Here is a 20,769-nt window from a genome sequence, read left to right on the forward strand (position 1 = left end):
TCATGGGCAGCAATAGTTTTGGAGAAAGGAGAAACAAAAAGAGCAGTTATTGACTGTAAGGTCAGTAACCATTTATAGGTGCGCAGCAACATCACTGGCAGATTTGGGGATGCATCGCAGGACAGAAGGAGTGATTCAGTGATTCTGGGGATCAGTTCACATTCTAGAAAGGAGATAAAGGGTCAAGGAAGATTATATAAGGTAAAGATGAACAAATTTGGGAAAGCATGGAAGAAAAGAACTAAGGAGTGAAGAAATGCATGGAAGAATAATAAAGAGGGAAAATATTGAGGAAAATATTGAGGACAATTGGGATAAAAGGAGAAAGAGGAGTAGATCTTGTGGAAACAAGGACTTCTAACTCTTTTTCAAGTTGTAAAGCCAGAGAGGAAAAGGAGAAAGAAGCATGAGAAATCAAAATCACTTATCTCTAAAGGTCTTGAGGAAGAAAGTAGCAAAATTTGGATTTAGAATCCAATATCCATATTTTCAAATAAAAGGGATACTTATGATAGAAAATACATAAAAGGAAGCCAGATGAGTGATGGAATAGAGGAAAATGACAGTGCTAATTTTGGAAAAAATATTAGCCATGCCCCTCTGGTGACATAGTCAGAAAAACAACTTGAGTAGAGACCATCAGCCCTGAACTCCCAATCAGAGCTGTCCCAGGATAAATGAAACTTGAGGGAAGACAGTCAGCATGTGGAAAGGACATCTGTACAGCTGGGAGGTAGAAAAAACAGAGTGAAGGAAAGAAAGAGGACAGCTACAGGGAGAATGAGGAAAGCCAGAGAGAATGGGATTAAGAGCAGAGATTGACAGAAAGAAAGTGCCCAACAGGAGAATGTAAATGAGAAATACTAAAGAGAGCGGAAAAAAACCAAAAAGTGAAAAAAAAGAGAACAAGCTATTGAAAAACAGTAATAAATAAACCTTTTGTATTAGAAGGGGATACTCAGAGGATTAACAGGAAATAGAGAGAGAAATCTGAGGGAGGTGAATAAAAGGTACATGCACGAATGAGGAAAAAAATACACTTTCGCTTAACCTAGCCTTTCCTTCTGCAAACAGAAGAAGAAAAGACAGGGAATTAACAGTCAACTTGAATTCACATTAGAGTATGCCGGAAAAGCTTCTCATTGACAGTGAGATAGATATGCTGCAAATGAATTTTAAGTTTTGAGTCTGGGTCACTGATGAAGGAACTGGGGTGCAAACAAAACAGGCTCCATGTGATCGCAGCAGGCTCATCAAGCTCACATTTCTGCCTATGCTTAAAATTCCACAAGAGTCAATATATCATTAAAAAAGCTGTAAGTAGTTGTTTCTCTCTCCTTGCAGTATGGGCTTCTCATAATTCTGCAGCCATAGCCCCTAAGGGCTGCTCTATTAGTTTCCACGCTCCTTGAAGCGATGTACGTTTACTCGCACTGTTTAACCAAACCTCAGGTCTATGACACAGCATGGGGCAGCAAGTCCAGCAGTGCTCAGGAGTCGGCTTAACCTTTCTCCCGTGTTACCAACTTACATATCAGCAGAACTAAGCCAGCCCTGAAGAGCCTTTTGAAAAAATAATTGTAGTATCATGAAATAATTGTTTGTTCATTTAGTGTAAGCAAATTCTTTGGTTATTTTTTAAAAAGATGGTTTCACTAAAAACTTACAATATAGCCTGTTTATCAGAGTATGAAATCCCATCCAAACACGTAGATACACCTAAAGTATTACTAATCAATACTTTCCTTCAATATTTTGTACTTGTCTTAAGAAATATTTTCCACCAGCATATTGTGCTATGCAAGACAGTGAATCCTTACTGCTACAGTTACTTCAGAGTTTTCTGATAAAGCAGTTTTTTAAATAGGAAAAAAAGGAAAATAATTGTAATTTGTTGAAACCATATATGGGAATATGTGATAGGTTTAACGTAACTCTTGAGTCTTGATTGCTGCTCTATTACTGTAGGCCACCTTTTTTTTTTTGTGGAACAGAGATCAGTTGCAGTAAGAATGGACTTTATGATCAAGCACTACACAGTTGAATGAAAGAGGTCATCTTCTGTCCTCACCCAAAATGATAGCAGCTTATAGTATTTACCTACAATAAAGGGCGAAAACTTACATTCTTTGTGTTCTCTGAGGTGAGGGCTTCAGACATTTCAGCTGAATGTTATGACCACAGGGTAAACAGCCATACCAGAATGGCTTTCTATTCATCTTTTCTACAGATATGTAGTTTATATAAGTAAATGTCAACTGGAAGAGTGCCTTAAAGCATGGATTCTCAATGTTGTGACTACTGAAAACAAGTAAAAGTATCTGCCCTCCCCCCAAATCTCTATGTAAGGAGATAGAAATGGAAGAAATGTTCTCCAAATGAGCGAACTGAGGGGCAAAACATTCAAGAGCAGTACAGAACAATGAGATTGAAGTCCCTGTCATGAATCAAGACAGGGCTCATCAGAGACACTCAGCACAAGTAAGCACACTGGCCATTTTACTACCAACCTGCCACCTATATCCTTTTCCCCTCCAGAAACTTTCCCCTCTGAAAAGACTTAATAATCCATCTCAGAGCACTAAGCAATTTGGATGACCTCTGGGGCAGGTTTAAACATACTGACTACTCAGATCTCCTCGTCAGATATTTGTTATGACCACATCCACATCCACGCATGTTGGACACCTCCCTCTCCCTAGTGCAAAAGTCAGCCTCCATCCTCATTTGCACAACCTAGGCCAAGCTCTTGACGTCCCGTACACAAAGGTGTAATGTGAGTGAACGCTGTGTTCTCAGCAGCAATTGCTCCTTCCATATGCTCCTTGAAGGCATTTATCCTCCTACTAGCAAAATTCTTTTTGAATTGCCCAGTGATGCAGTTCACCTCTTTGAAAGACTAGATCTTAGAGATCAGAGCAAGTCATAGCCATATTGATGCACTAATTCAGACTATCATGCCTACTACTTTAAGAATTTTTATGCAGTCTCTTAGTTTAAAATGTTTGCATTTATTAAAGTCAGAGATGGTTAAATGATAATAAAGAAAACAATATTTAGAAAACAGATGGGTAAAATTAATTAACAATGTTAATGCAGAATTTAAAGAAAGCATTTTCTACAAAAAACCTACTGTATTCTAAGATGCTGCTGCAGTATGGTTTGCTGCAGGGATGGGACGAATATATTATTTATGTGCAAGCAGTGAAATTTCCAGGTTTGTGCATTTGAACAAATACATTAAAAATACATTAGCTCATAGATGTCAACTACATCGCAAATTAACAGTCAAGTGGATCATTGATTGAATCTGCTGCAACTATTGAGCTTTGCAATATTTATTCAACTTGCTTATCAAAATATACACTTTTTGAAAAGTTTAAGAGCTGGATTTTTGTTACACTCCAAGAATAACATGTAATAACTCCGTTTTTGGAGTTAGAGAAGAACTGAAGTATTAGATTCGTCCCTTCCCCCGCTTGCTGCACACAGAAACAACAGAAGCAAATTTAGAAGAAATATAAAAGCAGTAAAGCAGTACCTGACCAGAAAGGAGTGGAAGAAGGGGGAACAAAGCTGTAGTCTGGAGGAGATACAAAAGAAAACCCACAGAACAAAGAAGGGGCTTAGAGAAAGAAAGAGAAAAAGAGAAAAGCAAAAGAACATTGAAATATTGGCATAAGATTTAAATAATAGTTTTTTAACTATATAATTCATTGATAATAAGGAAACTAAGGTTCCCTACTAAGGATGTCTGGAAGGAAATTGACTATAATAACTAGAAAATTTGGATCTATGATTTAATTTTTAACAATTGCATTTTTCAAAGAGTAAAGTAAAAAGAAGGCACTCATTCAGGGTTTCAGAGAAGCAAATTATAACCACAAACTCTCTCAAGTATTTTCAAGTTTAACATTTTTTTTTCTTCTTTAATTTTATGTGCCCCACTTCTTAACTGCACAAGAGCAGGAACTCATGCATACAAAAGAATTCCTCCTGAGCCCAGGAAGGCCAGTCACACACTTTTAATTAGGAATATAGTCTAGTTCCAGTTGAACTGGGGTCTCATAATATGCATGGGACAAAATATGCATTCTGCCCTGATGATCATTAACCTCGATAGGAATTCCACAGCTGAACTACATCCTATAAGGTCCCAACATTATTGTTCATCCTTGCAGTTTTCCCTGACTTGAGATAAAAATCTTGACCAAGCAAAGAAAAGTGTACGTTTGGCCTAGGCAGAACCCATACATCATCCTAGTCCCTCTAACAGCTTCCTCAGGTGAAAGGTTAGAGGTACACTTGCTCTATTGCCAACAAACCCAGGGTCAATATATTTTTAAACACAAAACTATATGAAATGAACTAAAATTGCTTCAAATGGAACTACAGCTTGTTGACATGTTTTTGCATTTTGGCCTTCTTTCAAAGAGGCAATGAAGATATTTATTGTACAAAGTCTAATAAAGTTGGGATCTTCGCTCCCAGCTGTGATTTGGGGAAAGGGAAGTCCATCCTCAACTAGATAAATGATAATGTAGCCTCTACATTATGCCTAATAATGTCTATAATTACTCACCAAGAGTGTTCCTTAAAAACGTAGCAGGATTTTATTCATCACATACAGCTGTTTACCTGAATTTACTCATGTGACTACACATGAAACAAAACTTTGCTTCAAAATGGTTATTTGCAGGAATGATTACTAGAACTATTTTATACAAGGAACTTACAGAGAATAAACTCTGTGCATCTTACCTGGATAAGGATAGATTTGTTTGTTGTTTCATTTGTTTTCAATGAAACTATCAGCATAAATAAACTAAACAGGACCGATACTGTATTTTAACGTTCCTAAGCTATGGGTATTTGTTGAAAACAAAAACAAACAAATAACAAAAACACCATGCAACACAAAATAACAGCAGTTTAGGTTAGTATCTCAGAATAATACAAAGTAAACATACTCCAGGGCTTCTTGCACACCATAAACTCCCTTCTGATGCTTCACAGTGAACCCTTTCTCTACCTCAGATACTGAATGGATTATCTGAGAATGCACGAGGTAACCTAAGGAACTTGCTTACACTGGAGCTAGTGACCCCAGGTGACACCTCTATGTGGAAATATGTTACACAAACCACAAGGGCAACTTAACTGAAGTAGTGTGCCCATTCTTAGGGATAAGTAACTTCCTTTTTTTCCTACAGAAGCAGAAAAATAGTGTAGAAAAGTAGTATGCAGGAATAAAGACAGGTTAGGTGCTATATAGGGGGTGGCTGCTGCATACATTATTGTAATTTTTTGAGAATTTTTCTTTCTAATAAAACTGGACGTTTGGTATCATGTGTGAAATTATGGACAACTAAACCTATGTGGGCAACAAAATCCTACTAGGTTTCTACAGATAACTAGTCTATTTTTAAATGTCATTGATAAGGGGTTTGGTGTTGGCTTTTAAGGAGAAAGGCTGGGTTATTATTCTTTTTTCTTTAAGGGTTGGGGTGACATTAGTTTTATTTTACTTAATTAACAGACACTCTTACACATTTAATGCATTAAGCAGTAGAATGATGTTATCTAACTAGTTAATGTACCTACTCCTTATCTACAGGTGATGAAAAACAGTCATTCAAATAGTATTTGGCTTCATGATTTAGGTTACATTAATATCTAAATCTCATAAAGACTCAGATTTCTCAACGATTGTGCTCTGCATCAGCAGACTGGAATAAAGTGCCAAAAACTATTCTGTTGAAGAATGTCAACTTTTAGTCCATTTTTGCCTTTATTTCATTAAATGGTCGATCACCCCTCTAATGTAATGTAAGAATTAGTATGTATCTGTGCAGCAAAACAAAATTTGATCATATTATGTCTAGAAGTCTAGGACTGAAAAAGTAAGAAGAAAGAATGTACTATTTCCCCAAAAGTCTTCCTAATTAACTTGAATTTCTATATTGAGAAAAGTAAATGTCTGACAGCTCTCACAATCACATTAAAAGTGTACAACAAATATCAGAACACAGTGGGTGACTTCTGCAAGACCAGGAGACTAAAAAGCAAAGTTCAAATTAAAGTGGGAAGCCAAATTAACTATCTCCATAAAATGAAGATTTTTGTTCTAAAAATTTAGTCGATGCTGCTGAAGGGAGAATCAAATTCCCTCAAAATTTAAGAGGCTACAAGATGATTTATTATGATTCATATCAGAAATTACAAGTAAACTGAAATACCACTTGATCTCCTTTCTTTCAATGGGTAAATGAAAATGTGGCAATTATAGAAAAACTAATAGAATTCTTTCTCACATTGTTCTAGTAAGTGAGGTTAATTTGGTATCGCCATTCAATTTCACAGCAGCTGTACGATTTTGGCAGCAGAAAATGATACAACTCTGTCAAAGTCTACAGTGGCTCAACTCATGTTTTTAGAAATACTTTACCCACTTACTCTGTCAATTGTGGATGCTAAAGACGAGCTATTTTTAATAAGATGTCTTTTGAAAAGATGGCCTCATTGAAAAAAATCCAGATACAGCCACACGTATAGTATAGCACAAAATACTGAGTTAAAACCCAAAACCTCCCTAAAACTAGCTTCAAACTGTCATAAAGTCATTGCATTCACTAGCTTCAGCCCCACGTTTGTTAAAATACGGTAAATGTCACACTGAGTAGTTGCACAACAATAAATAAATAAATAAATAAATGAGAGAGAGAGAGAGAGATAAGGAAAGTGCCCCTTCTCTTCAACTGACTTGTCTGGCTTCCTTTTAACTACTGGGTTTTGGGTTTTTTTGTAGTTTGCAACATTAAATGGCTGATATTTACTGCAACAGAGATGTGCTGTCTCATGACCTTGGCTAAAATGAGAGCTTTTCACACGTTTCTCCTGCTCTTCCATATACCGCCTAAAAGATCTTGTTAAAGGGCATGTTTTCTTTTGTATGTGGACTGAAAGTAATGAGGATGAACCATAAGTCCTGTGTCCCGGAAAGCGTGAAATGATTGAGCTAACACTCTTGCAGACTAGTAAGCTGGTGGACAGTACTGATGCATTCTAACTGGCCTAAGAAAAAAAACGAAAGAAAACAGATCAGTTCTGCTCACAGCCAATAATAACCAAAACAAATGCAAAGTAAATTAAGCAGGGCACATCATTTAAACAATTAAAGCCTCGATGCTGTGAGGAGGCAAGGGGTGAGGGAAGTACAAGAGATGGCAAGAGGAAGAGAGAAGAAAAGGGACATCACAAGCTAAAGGGAAAAGAAAGGACAGGACAGATAAATTCACCAAGAACAGAGATGTGCTGAGATACAGCATAGCACGGAGACAACTGACACAACTCCTGAGAAGCAGTAAAAAAAAACAGAAATGGAAGGAATAAAGAGGAACTGGGAGACAGAAAGTAAATGAAACGCACAGACACACACTGGTTTCTTACAATCATCTGCCCTAAGTTATCTTCACTTTAATTAGAGGAGGAAGAAAGTCTCCAAAGCTATAGAAATGTTATGGACCAAAGGCAAGCAAGTAAACAAAAAGCTCACAAAGAGCAAATGAAAGTAACACAGGCAGCTTCATAGTCACAAAGACTAGACTGAACTCTATGGTTTTCCACAGCAGTCTTCATATTGTTAAAATCCCCATTAATTTTTATTTTCCTCTTATTATCCGTTGCAGTATAAAGATACAGCCATTGTCTGCAGAACTGCAAATCTAATATTCGCCCTTTGACAGAAACATTATATACTTTCCAGAGTCTAGCCATGCGGTAGTTTTTATAATTAACATTGAACTTGTACATGTCCTAAAATCATGCTAACTTCCACTTAAGTTGTAATAGGTTAAATAAGAGATACTACATGCACTGTAAATCTTCTCAGTTTATTTCTAAACTTCAAAACTTTCTAACTGCTATTTACATTGTACAGTAGCTCAGTAAATTTCAGAAAATTTTCAGAAGAGGCCTGTAATAAACATTTAAGGTTAAAAGGCAGGCATAAAAACAATTATGATACAGTAAATCTAGTGGGTTTTTTTGAGAAATTTATGTAGTATTACTGAGATGCTACTTCATATGGTTACGCTGCAAGTCTGACTTATTTAAGTCACTTTTTAAGGATTAGAAATTGTCACAGATATTATTAACACTTGTAGCTGTAAGTATGCAAATGTCTGAAAAAAACTAGGCAGAATGAAGTTTAGTCTCTCACCAGCATGCCTAATAGCTTTTTGAAGATCAGGGAGATTTTAAGTTTGGCAGCAAGACAAACTTGGTAGACATGTTTATAAACTTCCTGGCAGATCTGAATCTGCTTAGCTTCAAAAAATCATGGCTAAAAGCACTATCATATTAATTGGGTATATGTCAAAAATGGAAAATTAAGAAGTTCAAAGTACCTTAGTCGTTTTACTACTTAATATTACAATGATATACAAAAATTATAACACTCACAGTTGCCACCTGTTCTGTTACTTCTTTGTCCCATTGAGTTTTCAGATTCTTTGTATGGAAATTGAAGAGTAGTATCCAAACTTCGAAAGCCTTCTTTGAGAGAATGGTGCTTATAATACTCTATGAGTTCCTTTCAGAAAGGGAAAATACTACCGTCATTGGAAATTGAAATCACATCCTTTTCAACATCCTGGTGTACAGTCAATGACAGATGTATCATACAAGTAACCTTATTTTACAATATAATCTCTCACAGTACATGTTTATTTTTTGAAAATTAAGTATCCTAAATACTGACTGATTTTACACTGCCACTAAACTGGGGTTTTTTGCTGTTTGTTGTTTTTTTTAAGTACAATGTTATTGTCAGAGACAACACTGGCTGCTCCTTTGAGCCAGGCTGAGCACGTATTTGCTTTTCTGAAGTCAGGCAGAAGGCAAGGTCAGCTGCTTGCTAAGTACAGAACAGTAACTGTCTGTTTTCTCAAATTTCTTTTGCAATGATAAGTGGTGTTTATCCACAAATGCTTTTGTAAGTACACAGATCCAAAATAAAGCATAAGGCTTGCATATAAGCACATAAGTCAATATCAACTTAATAAGCAGAAGGACAGATCATGTAAAACCTTCAAGGCTCTGCCATTAAAATTTGGGGGTGGAGGAGGTTTCCAGATAGTGCATACTGACTAAAAAGCCCAGCATTTCAGATTCTCCTTGGACCCAATCCAAATATCCATCTCTGTGTCTATGTGTGTACATGAACATACAAACACACATACATACACACGCATGCCGAGATGAATTTTACATATTGCACAAGTTTTATGTATATATGCACCCACACACACATATATGAAAATATTAAAAACTGGCACAATTATTTTATGTAACCAAGGAGATAAGTTACTTCAGTTTCTACTCTAAAGAAGGCAACACCCATCAAAATACTGACAGCTCCTGTCATTCCTTCACAGTCTTCAGCCCCTTCCATTGTCTCTTACATTTGTATTAGCCCTAATAACGTCAGTATCACATGGTTTGTACACTGAGCCTAGAATAAGATAAAAAGTGACCAGACAACTCAAAGTAAATGTATTTCATTTGATTAATGACACTTCAACTGCAGGATTCCACTCTTGAAAAATGCAAGCACAAAGCAATGTACTTACAAATTAGCCTACAACAGCCTACCTCATGATTTATTAATTCCAGCCAAGCAAAATGATTCTCAAATTATTTAGTCCAAGTTCTAGCGCATAAACTTAGTCCAAGATCTAGTTCTTGATAACAAGATCTGAAGATAATTTGATAATCTTGACAACTAGTCTAAAGATTGTTTTCTGAACTCTGGAGGACTTCACTCCCCATGCTGTGAGCTGTTGCTGACTCTAAGATTACTGTTAAGTCAGAGTCCGAACTAAGTAAAATCCAGACCTGCTTTTAGCAGTTCATAGTCACAGACCTGCCAGGCACTCCAAGAAACCAGGAAGGTCAGGAAGACCAGGAGAATAAGAACTGTTTGGGCTTTGTTGTCTGGTATCAGCACAGTACGCAAGCTACAATATCAGCAACCAAACTTTTAATCACATATGATCAACAACTACCCAGACGTCCAAATTACCAAGGCAACAGAGAGGGTGATTTGTAAGTAAGCAGCATTCAAAGTAGGATTTCTGGATAAATGGAAAAATAATTAGTATGAAACTTTTGTTATCTTTTTGTACCACAAAAGTCTGTAAGAATTATGTGGTTTGGTAAAGATAGTAAGAATTTCAACTGGACAGATTTTATTTCTCAGCAAAGTGAAATGGTTCCAAATTGAGAATAAAAAAACAACTTACTTTGGGTCACAAAGATTCAGTTGTTTTTAAATTTTAGCTTTTTATACCATTCTTCCACGTAAAGAGTCAACGAAACTCCTGCCTCCAAAACATTTATTGAACAGATCACAGTAGCAAGCTTACAAACAGGTAAGTAAGGTAAGTAGCTCCTGCTAGCATGGATGGGGCTCCTCAGGAGTCTGTCACACTACCATGATTCACATCAGCAGCAAAGCTGACCTTTCACTGCACCTTGGCCTGCTTTACACACTCAGCACATTTTAATTACTCTTGTGAAAGTTTTTCAAATGCTCTATTGAAACAATGTACAAGAGCTGTTCTACTTCTGTTACCTCCAAAGTAGCCCAGAACACTGTGTCACTGCAGATCACTACTTTAGGTTTCCACGGCTGCTGGCTTTGTCTCTCTTCTGCTCCCAATTCTACTCAGACTAGTAGTCACATCCTTTACCCATTTGAGGAACACTATGATTTCTGTTGCTACCAGTGATAAGATCCCAGGGTTCCCAGCCCTAACACTAAACACCACTGCTTTTTAAGAGTCAGATAAAGACATTAGAGTGTGGAAACAGCATGATGCGTTCTTCATCAGGAAACTTATGTTCTTCTCATTCTAGAGAGCACTTATTTCAAACAGGGTCAGCATAGATTTCTGTTTTATTTTTACCACTTGTAGGATGCTCTTGTATCAGTGGTTAAATTAAAATAATTTCTAAGGCTTCTTAGTTTTAAAGCTTCTGTCTCTACTCTTGTTTTGCATTGTCCTTAATTTTTATTTCTTGTTTTAGAGCACTTGGAAGGCTGGAGTGTAAGTTTTAATCCAATTGATTGCACTAAATTTAATATATTGAATGAGCTTCCTTTAACAGTGCATCCAAAAATGCTTAAGCAGTAAAATTTTACGAATGTACTAAGGTAATTTATTCAGACACCTTGTATTTATGAGTCTGGTCTGAGCAAAACTAGCTATCAAGAAATTCTTTCAAACTGAAGTTCAAAAAAAATAATTTCTTCCCAGTACAAGATGACTCCGACATATCATTGAAAACTCATTGATCTGGGCAGTTATAACACCAAACTCTTATTTCTGGGGAATGAACTATGCCTATAGTTCACGTGAAAGTTAATGAGAGAGCCTATGCTTTGTGTTATTACTAGTGAGTGGTTTGCTGCCAGAGAATATAAGTTGGAAGCAGGCATACAGCTGCTTTAATTTAGACTAGTCGATACTGACTCCAAATTTCTATTATTCCAGAAAGGATTTCTGAGTTACTGGCAGTTCAGACAGCCCCATTCTCTAGCTGCACTTCTTTGCCTTGTATACCAGGACCAGGAAGACCAGCCTCATCCAAGTTTTTCTGGGCTCTCTGACACAGCTGCTTGGCAGTTCAGACAGGCCCATTGTCTAGCTGCACTTCTTTGCCTGGTATACCAGGACCAGGAAGACCAGCCTCACCCAAGTTTTTCTGGGCTCTCTGACACAGCTGCACCTTCTATCCTTCTTTGCAACTTGCACATCATTGGGCATCATTATGTTCAGCAGTACACATGCACACGTGCTGGGCTGGGAAGGAAACTCCACCTGGCTGCTTTTACGGATCATTGCTATATAGAGAAAGATTTCCAAAGACAACAAATTCTCCTTTTAAAATTCAGCCTAGCTCCATACCGAGCTGATGCATGGGATTCAAATTGATACTCTCTTCCACATCACTCCAAGGGACACAGTCCAGTCCTGAATATGAGTATGTAGTTTTAAGCACATACTACCATCACTTAAGAGCACAGACCATAAACATAAAAAAAATATCCTATTGGTAGGTATGGTCATAATTAAAATCTCTCACACTCGCAGCATTCTGTAATTTCACAAATCAAAATAGTTCTCACTAACAGCCAACAGCTACACAGAAAATGGCACATTGTTAAAAACCTAATCAACGCTTACCATTAAATTTTTAAATTTTCGGTTTTCCGCAATGTGGAAAAAGCCATCTCTTGTTAAAATCTTGATGTGCTTCACTTCGTTATTGTACCTGTGGGCAATGAATAACTTATGAATATAAATGTGTTTTTAATCAGACACAATCAATAATTACCTGAGGACATGCCCAAATAACACCACACAAATAAATTCTTAAAACAAAATGTATATCTGTGCCAAAACAAAGTTGACATCTAATTAACCAAATATATTTATTGAAGTACAGCTGAAAACAATCTGTATTCTGAAAAAAGTCTGCTCATTCTAATTGTGAATTGCCATATATCTTATGTTTATATTCATGTTGATAAACAACATGAAAGCAAACAAGATCCCCACAATAATCTGCACCCACAGAATTTATGAATCCACATTTTACTGAAATATCCAAGATGCAAAGGGCTTCGACAAGTTCTCTCTGAAGACAATGAAACATTCACTTCAGAGAAGCAGATCACATTACGCTCCAAACACTTGCTTACTCTTACCCAATATAGTAGACCATTATTTTTGTAGACCCATTTGCTACACCAGCATTACAAAACCATTGCTACTTCCTACTATAAATCCTGGGTATTTTTGTCAGTTTTTTGTCTCAGTTTTCCTATATTGACTCCCAAAGACTGTGTATGACTACACAAATTGAAACAGGTTTTTATTTTCCTTACTTATTTCAAATATTATCTAGACAGAAGTGCGAACAAGAAAACTTTCTGTAGAAGATCTTATTCCACTTACTTAATACTAATTGCATATTCTCCTGACTCTTTGGTCCTGTGCCGTACCAGGTAAGTGCTATTTACTCTGTTAATAAGTTCACTCTCTGCTTGCAATCTTTCCATTGCTCCTGCAAACCTGTAACACAGATCAATAAAAATTGTCTATGATTTTTTCAAAGCTACAAAGAAAGGTCTATGAAATATGCAATGCAGAGTCCCATTATTCTGCGCATGTCGAGGACCTAAAAACACTTCAGTTGCAACTGAATACCACTTCCAGATCTTTGAATGAAGAAGAAAACATGAAAAAACCTCCACGCTGGGGAATGGGGTGGGGTGGTGGAATTCTTAATTAGAAAAGTACTCGTGCCGTGTTGAATACAATGACTGTTAAAGAAAGTACTTGAGTCTGAGCATTACCTGAATGATTACTGGCTTGAATACCTCATAAAACCAAACATTTTTCTAAATCATGTGTTGCAAATGAAACAATAAAACAGTGGTCTAGAACATTTGAACTCCCTGATAAATCCTGAGTGGGATTTATCTTAACTCAGTCGGTAATCAACCACCAGTAGTATATTAGGTCAAAATAAGACTTATACAAAAATCTGGTATTTATACAAATACACAATTTTATTTGGTTTCATAACTGTTCATAACCTCTGAAGGCTAAAGTGTAATGGGTAGACTAAATATCCACAAGCAAAAAAAACCAAACGCAGCTAGTATGTCCAAATTTGAAAGAGCTGCTGCTAGAAGTTGAAAGCTAAGACAAATAAGTCACCGATCCTGCAGTCTGACTGCATAAGCAGATTTGTACCCTTGTTCTGCCTTGCTGGTCTGGGTAGGTCTTCATGAGAGGTTGTTAGCAGACATTGATTTGCAAAACTAGAGGTTAAACTGTTAATTGAGGAAAGTGAATCAGCTTTCAGGGAAATTATGCTTATTTTACCATTTTAGAAAGTGGTCTAAAGGCAGTCAGTATCACAGAACACTACTATGTAAAATTTCATACTAATACATCACTACCAATTAGAAGAGAGCTTTAAATAAGAAATAATATTTTCATTCAACACGCCAGGGAAAGCGCATTTTGAAGTTTATCACAAAATACATTATTTATACAGCAAGTTTCAACCTAAAGTTATTTTTCAGTTAAGTGTTACAAGTCCTTAGAAGAAAAAGACTGATCCCAATGATATACTTTCTTCTAACAAAACTATAAATAGAACAAATGTTAGAATTTAATTTAAAATGCCCATTTTAAATCTTAAACATTCTATTCGGCTTGTTATGAAAAATCAGTACTTGTTTAGATCTGATTCTAATATGACTTCTGGCAAACTAGAGGAAAACTGATGTCTAAATGACAAAGTATAAAACCAGTGAAAGAACAAATGTGATGCTTATTCTTTTCTCTCAGAATCATGACGTCTTTTTGAGAAGCAGTAAAGAGTTCACACACTACATAAGCCCCAGACCAGCAGTGGTTGTAGTTTTGATACTTTGTCTTTTTATGTGTCTAGAGGTTTGCGTTGTTCACTTTTTTTTTTAAGAAAATGCGGAATTATTCACAAGGCATATGTTTAGTGTATTTAACATTACTCCTTCTCTTTATTCATTTAATGTGAGAGATCTACTTGCACACTTCATATTATATTCGTCTCTCCTTATTTTATTTCAGACCTCTGTGACTAAGGCTGCACAGATACAGACCGCTAAACAAAATGTCAAAATCATTAAGCACTTTATTACATCAGAAATGCTTTGGGGCAATGCACGGTGCTGTACTGTCCATTACACAATGCCTTCTTCAGAAGCCTAGAAAGGTTAAACCAATACGAATTAAATTGTAATATACACTGTTGTCTTTTTATTACTGTTTCTTTCAAAGAGATTGTAAGACTACACAGAGACTCACCACAGTTGTGAAGAGTAGTCAACTGGTTTAGGAACCTAGGACATGAAAAGATACAAGAGAATGAGGATCAAGAGGCTTTTTCCTAATCAACACAAATTAGATAGCATTGATCTAATCGTCAACATCCAGATGAAGCAAGCTAAAAGAAACAGCCAATCTAATTAGCCTGCAAGTCTGTTTTCTTTTGAAGGAAGTTATAATAAAGGTCACATATTCCATACTATTGTGAAAGCAGAACACAACAGTTTAACTCTTTGTTGCTGAGGCAGATTTTTTTAGTTAATAGAATTGTTAGAAGTCTGTCAGACAGTGCCTACATTTAAATTTCATACCTAAAATAGCCCAATACTACATATTGCTTAAAAGTATCATTGCAATGTGCAACAGATCTATAGTAACACGTATGAAAAACACTTCATGGATGGCCTTAGAAAGACTGCTAAGAGATGGAATCTATAATCTTCTGAAAGTTGAGGACAATCCATAGATTGTATTGTATGACATTATTCATACCTTTGTATTTGACTTGGTTAACTCTTGTACTGGATTTTAATAAGCATGGAATTTGATTCTCAAATTCAATTTAAAAAAAATTTGCGAACTGATTCTAGTTTGCTTAATGGATGTTATATGTATTTCTAAACATGTGCAACAATAATGTTTATACATGCGCAATATACACAGTATGGCAATCCCCATGAAAATCAGCATTTCATCTCAACCATCTCCTACTGGTGTATGATACTTCAGTATTACCCTACTCTACTAAAACAATGTGTTAAACTTGTAACGTTGTGAAAAATTTATTTTAGTGGAAGCTTGGCATACATCTCGCAGATTTAAAAACTAATGTCATATATTCTTAGATATGTAATTTTTCTTTTCTTTCAGTAAAGACAAAGAATTTTTTTTCTGGAATCTAATAGCAAAAAAAATACAGAAATAAAAAAATGAGAAGAATATTAATGATTCATGGAATGTCATCAACAGAGACTTCCAAACACAGATCAACTCAGGAAGATACAGGCTGGTTAAGTTAATTGAAATTGAAATAAATTAAAACTCCCACTAAGTTGACCTCAGGTATCAACCAAGATCTCTATATGAAGTCTCTAGACCTGACCTTGAAACAAACGCCAGTGATGGAACAAAAAAAGCACCATCCCAAAAGGCCCAAAAACCAAACAAAACAAAAAACCCCACCCACACAAAAAACCCCAAGCAATCCACCTCCCTGTGTATTCCATCACAGTATTCTGCAGTTAAAGTTGCAATTGCCAAGTAAGACAAAAGGTTTGTGTTAACCTGTCCAAAATGCTATAGGATATTCCAGCAGTATTGCTGAGATAGCAAGCAGCAGCTTTTGTATGAGCAGAATAGGAAGATACTGTAAGCTAAATGACAGCAGAGGGTCTGAGTAGAGGAAGTGTACAGAGGAACGTGCTATTTGCAACCACTTGTGTTGGTAACATGTTATCTTGCAACCTCCTCAAAAAACACTTACTGAAATGCAAAATTACTAAATAACTGAAACAAGTAAGAATTGTTATAACTTCACCATATGCCTTTGACATAATGGTCACTCAGACTAAATACATAACCACTTACTCAAATGCCTCTCAACCAAGATTTTAATGAATTGTACAGGACTGCCCAAAACTTAGACTTTTTTTTCTAAGTAACAAAGCAGGCACTAGTGTGGAACACACCCAAGTTCTCTGTGATAAAAACAGTGTCACATGTTCAGCTTGAATAACAGTAAAACTATCCAGGTGTTAAAGCAGTCATTAAATTAGTCTAGTTCTTGAGAGAGAAAAAGGAAACCTGCATTACTCCCAAATAGTGTAGACAAAGGGCTCTCAAATAGTAGCACTTGTAGTGCTAGTGGTGTGCAAACCCCTCTGATGTGTAGTGTAGGGGCCTAACAGTGGCAGCAGCAGTGGCACTTCATAACCCTACAGCTACTGAGGGTGTTACTGAGGCTCCTCTGCTTCTAATGGTGAGACTTGGAAAATAGTTAACAGATTATGAATGTGCTGACAAAGAATACCAACAAGAAACATTTTGGTGAAGTGACCAAATGAGACATTTTAAGGCCAACTAGGCACTTACAGAGCCTTCACATGCTGTGAGATATTTCAATAATACATTTCATCTGCAGAAGAATTCCACCTTTAATGATTTGTATTATCCCCCAGAGGACTAATTAAATAACATCCATTCCATCAGCAGCAGGAGGAGAAAGAATAGTTTAAAAAAATAAACATTCTTAATTTGTCTCGTAGTCCTACTATGTTGAAAAGGATATAAAAATTTAAAGACAATTTAAGTCCATCCTTCAGAGCAGTTAAACAACAGATAGGTAGCCCTTCTCAGAAAATCCGAATGGACAGATATATATAAAACAAGTGTTGTTCATTGTCATGAAACACAAATGTTATTCCAAAAGCACTGAGCTCATACTTTGCTATGTATCCAATGCCTCTACAGAAATGGGAAAACTGGAAGAAAGCTAGGAAGAACCAGATATTACTCATATGGTGCAGAAAATGTCTGCTGACATATACTACTTATTGCAACGAGGAAAAAATTGTTTATAGGTACATCTGTGAGAATTGTGCAATATAGATACTCTGGAGCTCAGCAGTTTTTCATTCAATATTCATTCCTGAAGTCTTTTGATGTATGTATTTTATGCTGTTTCTGGGCATTTTTATATCAGCTGGTTGTAAAGACTGTTAGACTTAATAATAACAGTAAAAGTTATAGCACGTTTAAAACCTGATTGATGTTTCAGTATCTTTAACTGCATCATTTATCATAATAAGATGTTTATATTTCATCCTTCCAAGTTAACAGTGGTAAAGCATCAATTTATCTTTTTGTTCTGATCATGACATCAGTTGGTAACATTTCATGAATAATATTTATTCATTCTGTAAAACTGTATTATTTTCAATACTCCTCTAAATAGTATATTTCTAAATCTAGCAGAAAGCCTTATCACTAAAAAGCAATCTTCACAACATCCCAGTAGCACTTTTCCTAACTTTGGATATTACAATTCCTCTGCTTTAAAGTATAGTGGTGGTTCCTAAAAAGTTGCTACAGCTGCTGTCAATGGCACTATACAATGACTGACTGGGTGGCTCCAAGAACCTAATGGCCATGCACAGCAGGTACTGCCTGTGTCCAGCACAGTGACACCATGGCACGGGAAATCCACAGCTTTTACAATAAGCAAGGGGTGAAAGGAAGAAAGTTAACTTCACATCCTAACATCTTCATCTTTATTCCAGATCTCTTCTCTCACCCAATCTAACACGCCTTTTATCTACGAATATTCTATGCATGCCTCTTCAAACAAAATTCTGGAAATATAGGGTACTAAAGATGTCTCAAGATACACTAAGGTATTTGTATTCTTTAGGATCATATGTGTATTTGTTTTAGAAACTAAGGCACAATGTAAGTCTTAAAGGCATATCAAAATGCAGCCACTAATAGATTCCACCTACTTACAAACCATTTAAGTGGCATATCTTGATTGCTGTAAAGAAAGCAATTGTATGAATAAGTCTAAGTGCTGTAAATCAAGACAGAAGTAAAAGCTGTCTTAAAGCAAAGTAAGGAATATGATTCATCACTGGTTTTATGGGTTTACATCAATTAACCTCAACAAAGGAACATATAGTAATCTGATGCACAGTGTTATGGAGGGCAGAGATTGAAGTAGCAAGCATACGGTATATTAATGCATCATTACATCAGTATACAAAACTCTTGTATACATATCATAAAATAGTTTTTCTTATTGTTATCCTGAACTTTTCTAGATTGACAACACCTTTGTATGAAAAAATGGCAGATAACAACCTACAGAGAGGAGGAAATCTATCAAGCAGTTTGAATTCAAAGTTTTCTATTAGTTTTACTCTTATGTATTTTTAAACTCACTACTTGTGGTGTAATCTCTCTCTCTAATCCAATGTGACTGAAGAACAGATTAGAACCACAGCATTCCCACCTTACTGCTGAGGAAGAAAGAAAGTGCACTTTTTACACAAAATGTATTTGTTTTCTACCCTAGAAACTCTTCAGACAGTTCAATTTATTAATATTCCCAAAAGTTAAATCTGCTTCTCAAACAAGTTTTCATGACGTGTACTATTTACATCTGAAAACCAAAAGTATTAGAATGCTATATTTTAAAAAATATTGAACATATCATGAAAACACAAAGGGACTAGAAACAATATGATTCTCATAAGGTAAGATTAATAAAGCAATGGTATGAACTAGGCAGTTTTTCTGTAAGATGACAAACAGAATTAAATAATTGTACTTACACATGGACTAGGCTTCACTGCATCACTTGGGAAGAATCCAAGCTCTCCTGTTGTTAGATTTCTGCCCTAGAAAAAAGAAAAATTCTGGTTTTGAGACATAATGGGGATTAATACTAAATAATAATACACGCACAAAGATTTAGGACAATAAGAGTATGTCAAAGAGTCTTTAAAATAAAATGCTGTTCTAATGAAATGTTACTCAATAGTTCTGTGTTTTTGCTGTGTTTTTTTTTTAATTTAATATAATTAAGTAATAATTATAGCTGATACACCTAAGAGCTCTGAGAGATGAGGTGCAAGAAGAGGGCTCAGAGCCTGGGTTGTAATTCCCAGTTCTGTCAATGTCTGCCAGTGCCTGATGTCTTCAATAATGTTAATTGTCTCCTTTCCAGTTACTTCCTCCTCAGTTGGCATCACTCTATTGAGCGCTGCCATATTGCAACATTACAGATCCCCAAAATTACTACACCCCCATGCAGTGGCAGTTGCAGCACCTGAGAAATCATGCTAACTCCAATGGGAGCTTTGGGCTAATCATCCATCAGTCAACTCAGATACAAAGTTCTATAGTTAAGAGTTTCCATATGTGATGCAAATCATTGGAAGTCAGGTGGGCACAAAAGTATTAACAGAATTAAAGATCAACTCTGTCTATGATATATTCACAACATGTAGATGTGCTCACACAACTGGGAGAGCAGCTGCAGAAATGCATTCACTCTAACCCTAACCCGAGTCTTTTATGCTTCATAACTGCTGCCCCAAAGTTGCAGGACCACCAATTGACTCTCTACTTCTAAGGGCCAAAAGTGACCTGATCATCACAGAGCTATGCCTCAGCAGCTCACAGTTCACCACCAAGCTCACCTGAAGAACAGCTCCTCAGACAGAATGGCAAAATAAAAACACCTTTCTAGTCCTAGAAAAAAATCTGGCTGTGACCATGCTGACCACAGTTTTCAGAGCAGAACAAGAACACGTGATTTCTAAATACAGATACATAAAATCAAGGAATCTGAACGTGTATTTTGGCAAACAAATGTTTTCATCTAACAGATTTTTAAAAAGAATTTAAATGCCTAACCTCTATTAAATTTAATGTAACATATGACCAGCTTTTGGCAATAAGAGTACTTTACAAGCATCGCAATTTTTTAAATTGCATTTATTTTTTATTTTTGATGGCATATCTGCAACACAAAAAATTAAAACGGGAAAAATGCTTCAGAAAGAGACATGGAATTTCTTTGGGGTTTTAGTTAATTTTGATTGTAATACCCTAAGCACAAAAACTGAGTGCATCGTTTTCCTAGGGAGATCATTATGCTATTTATCACACAGAGGTAGTAAACTCAGTAACTGCCATCTTTACCAAATATACAGAGAAGCGCAGAGAAGGCAGAAGAGAGAGAAAAGCAGTTAGGCAGTATTTAAGCTATAATGCTGAATGGAGATGATATTAAAAAAAGAATTATGCATAAACAAGT

At 36.1% G+C, this 20,769-nt stretch overlaps 1 protein-coding gene across 1 annotated transcript in view; it reads right to left on the reverse strand.

The window, feature by feature from the left end:
• The window catches only part of VAV3 (vav 3 guanine nucleotide exchange factor), a 110,326-nt gene that overhangs the window by 4,177 nt on the left and 85,380 nt on the right, over positions 1 to 20,769 (reverse strand). Inside the window, exons 20-24 of the mRNA XM_010194742.1 lie at positions 19,280 to 19,345; positions 14,931 to 14,965; positions 13,026 to 13,142; positions 12,252 to 12,339; positions 8,464 to 8,593 (exon numbers count right to left, since the gene is read on the reverse strand). Coding sequence (XP_010193044.1) covers positions 8,464 to 8,593; positions 12,252 to 12,339; positions 13,026 to 13,142; positions 14,931 to 14,965; positions 19,280 to 19,345 — 436 coding nt within the window. The remainder of the gene's footprint in view (positions 1 to 8,463; positions 8,594 to 12,251; positions 12,340 to 13,025; positions 13,143 to 14,930; positions 14,966 to 19,279; positions 19,346 to 20,769) is intronic.

This window comes from Mesitornis unicolor, unplaced genomic scaffold (assembly GCF_000695765.1).
Source record: "Mesitornis unicolor isolate BGI_N332 unplaced genomic scaffold, ASM69576v1 scaffold8821, whole genome shotgun sequence".
NCBI lineage: Eukaryota > Metazoa > Chordata > Aves > Mesitornithiformes > Mesitornithidae > Mesitornis > Mesitornis unicolor.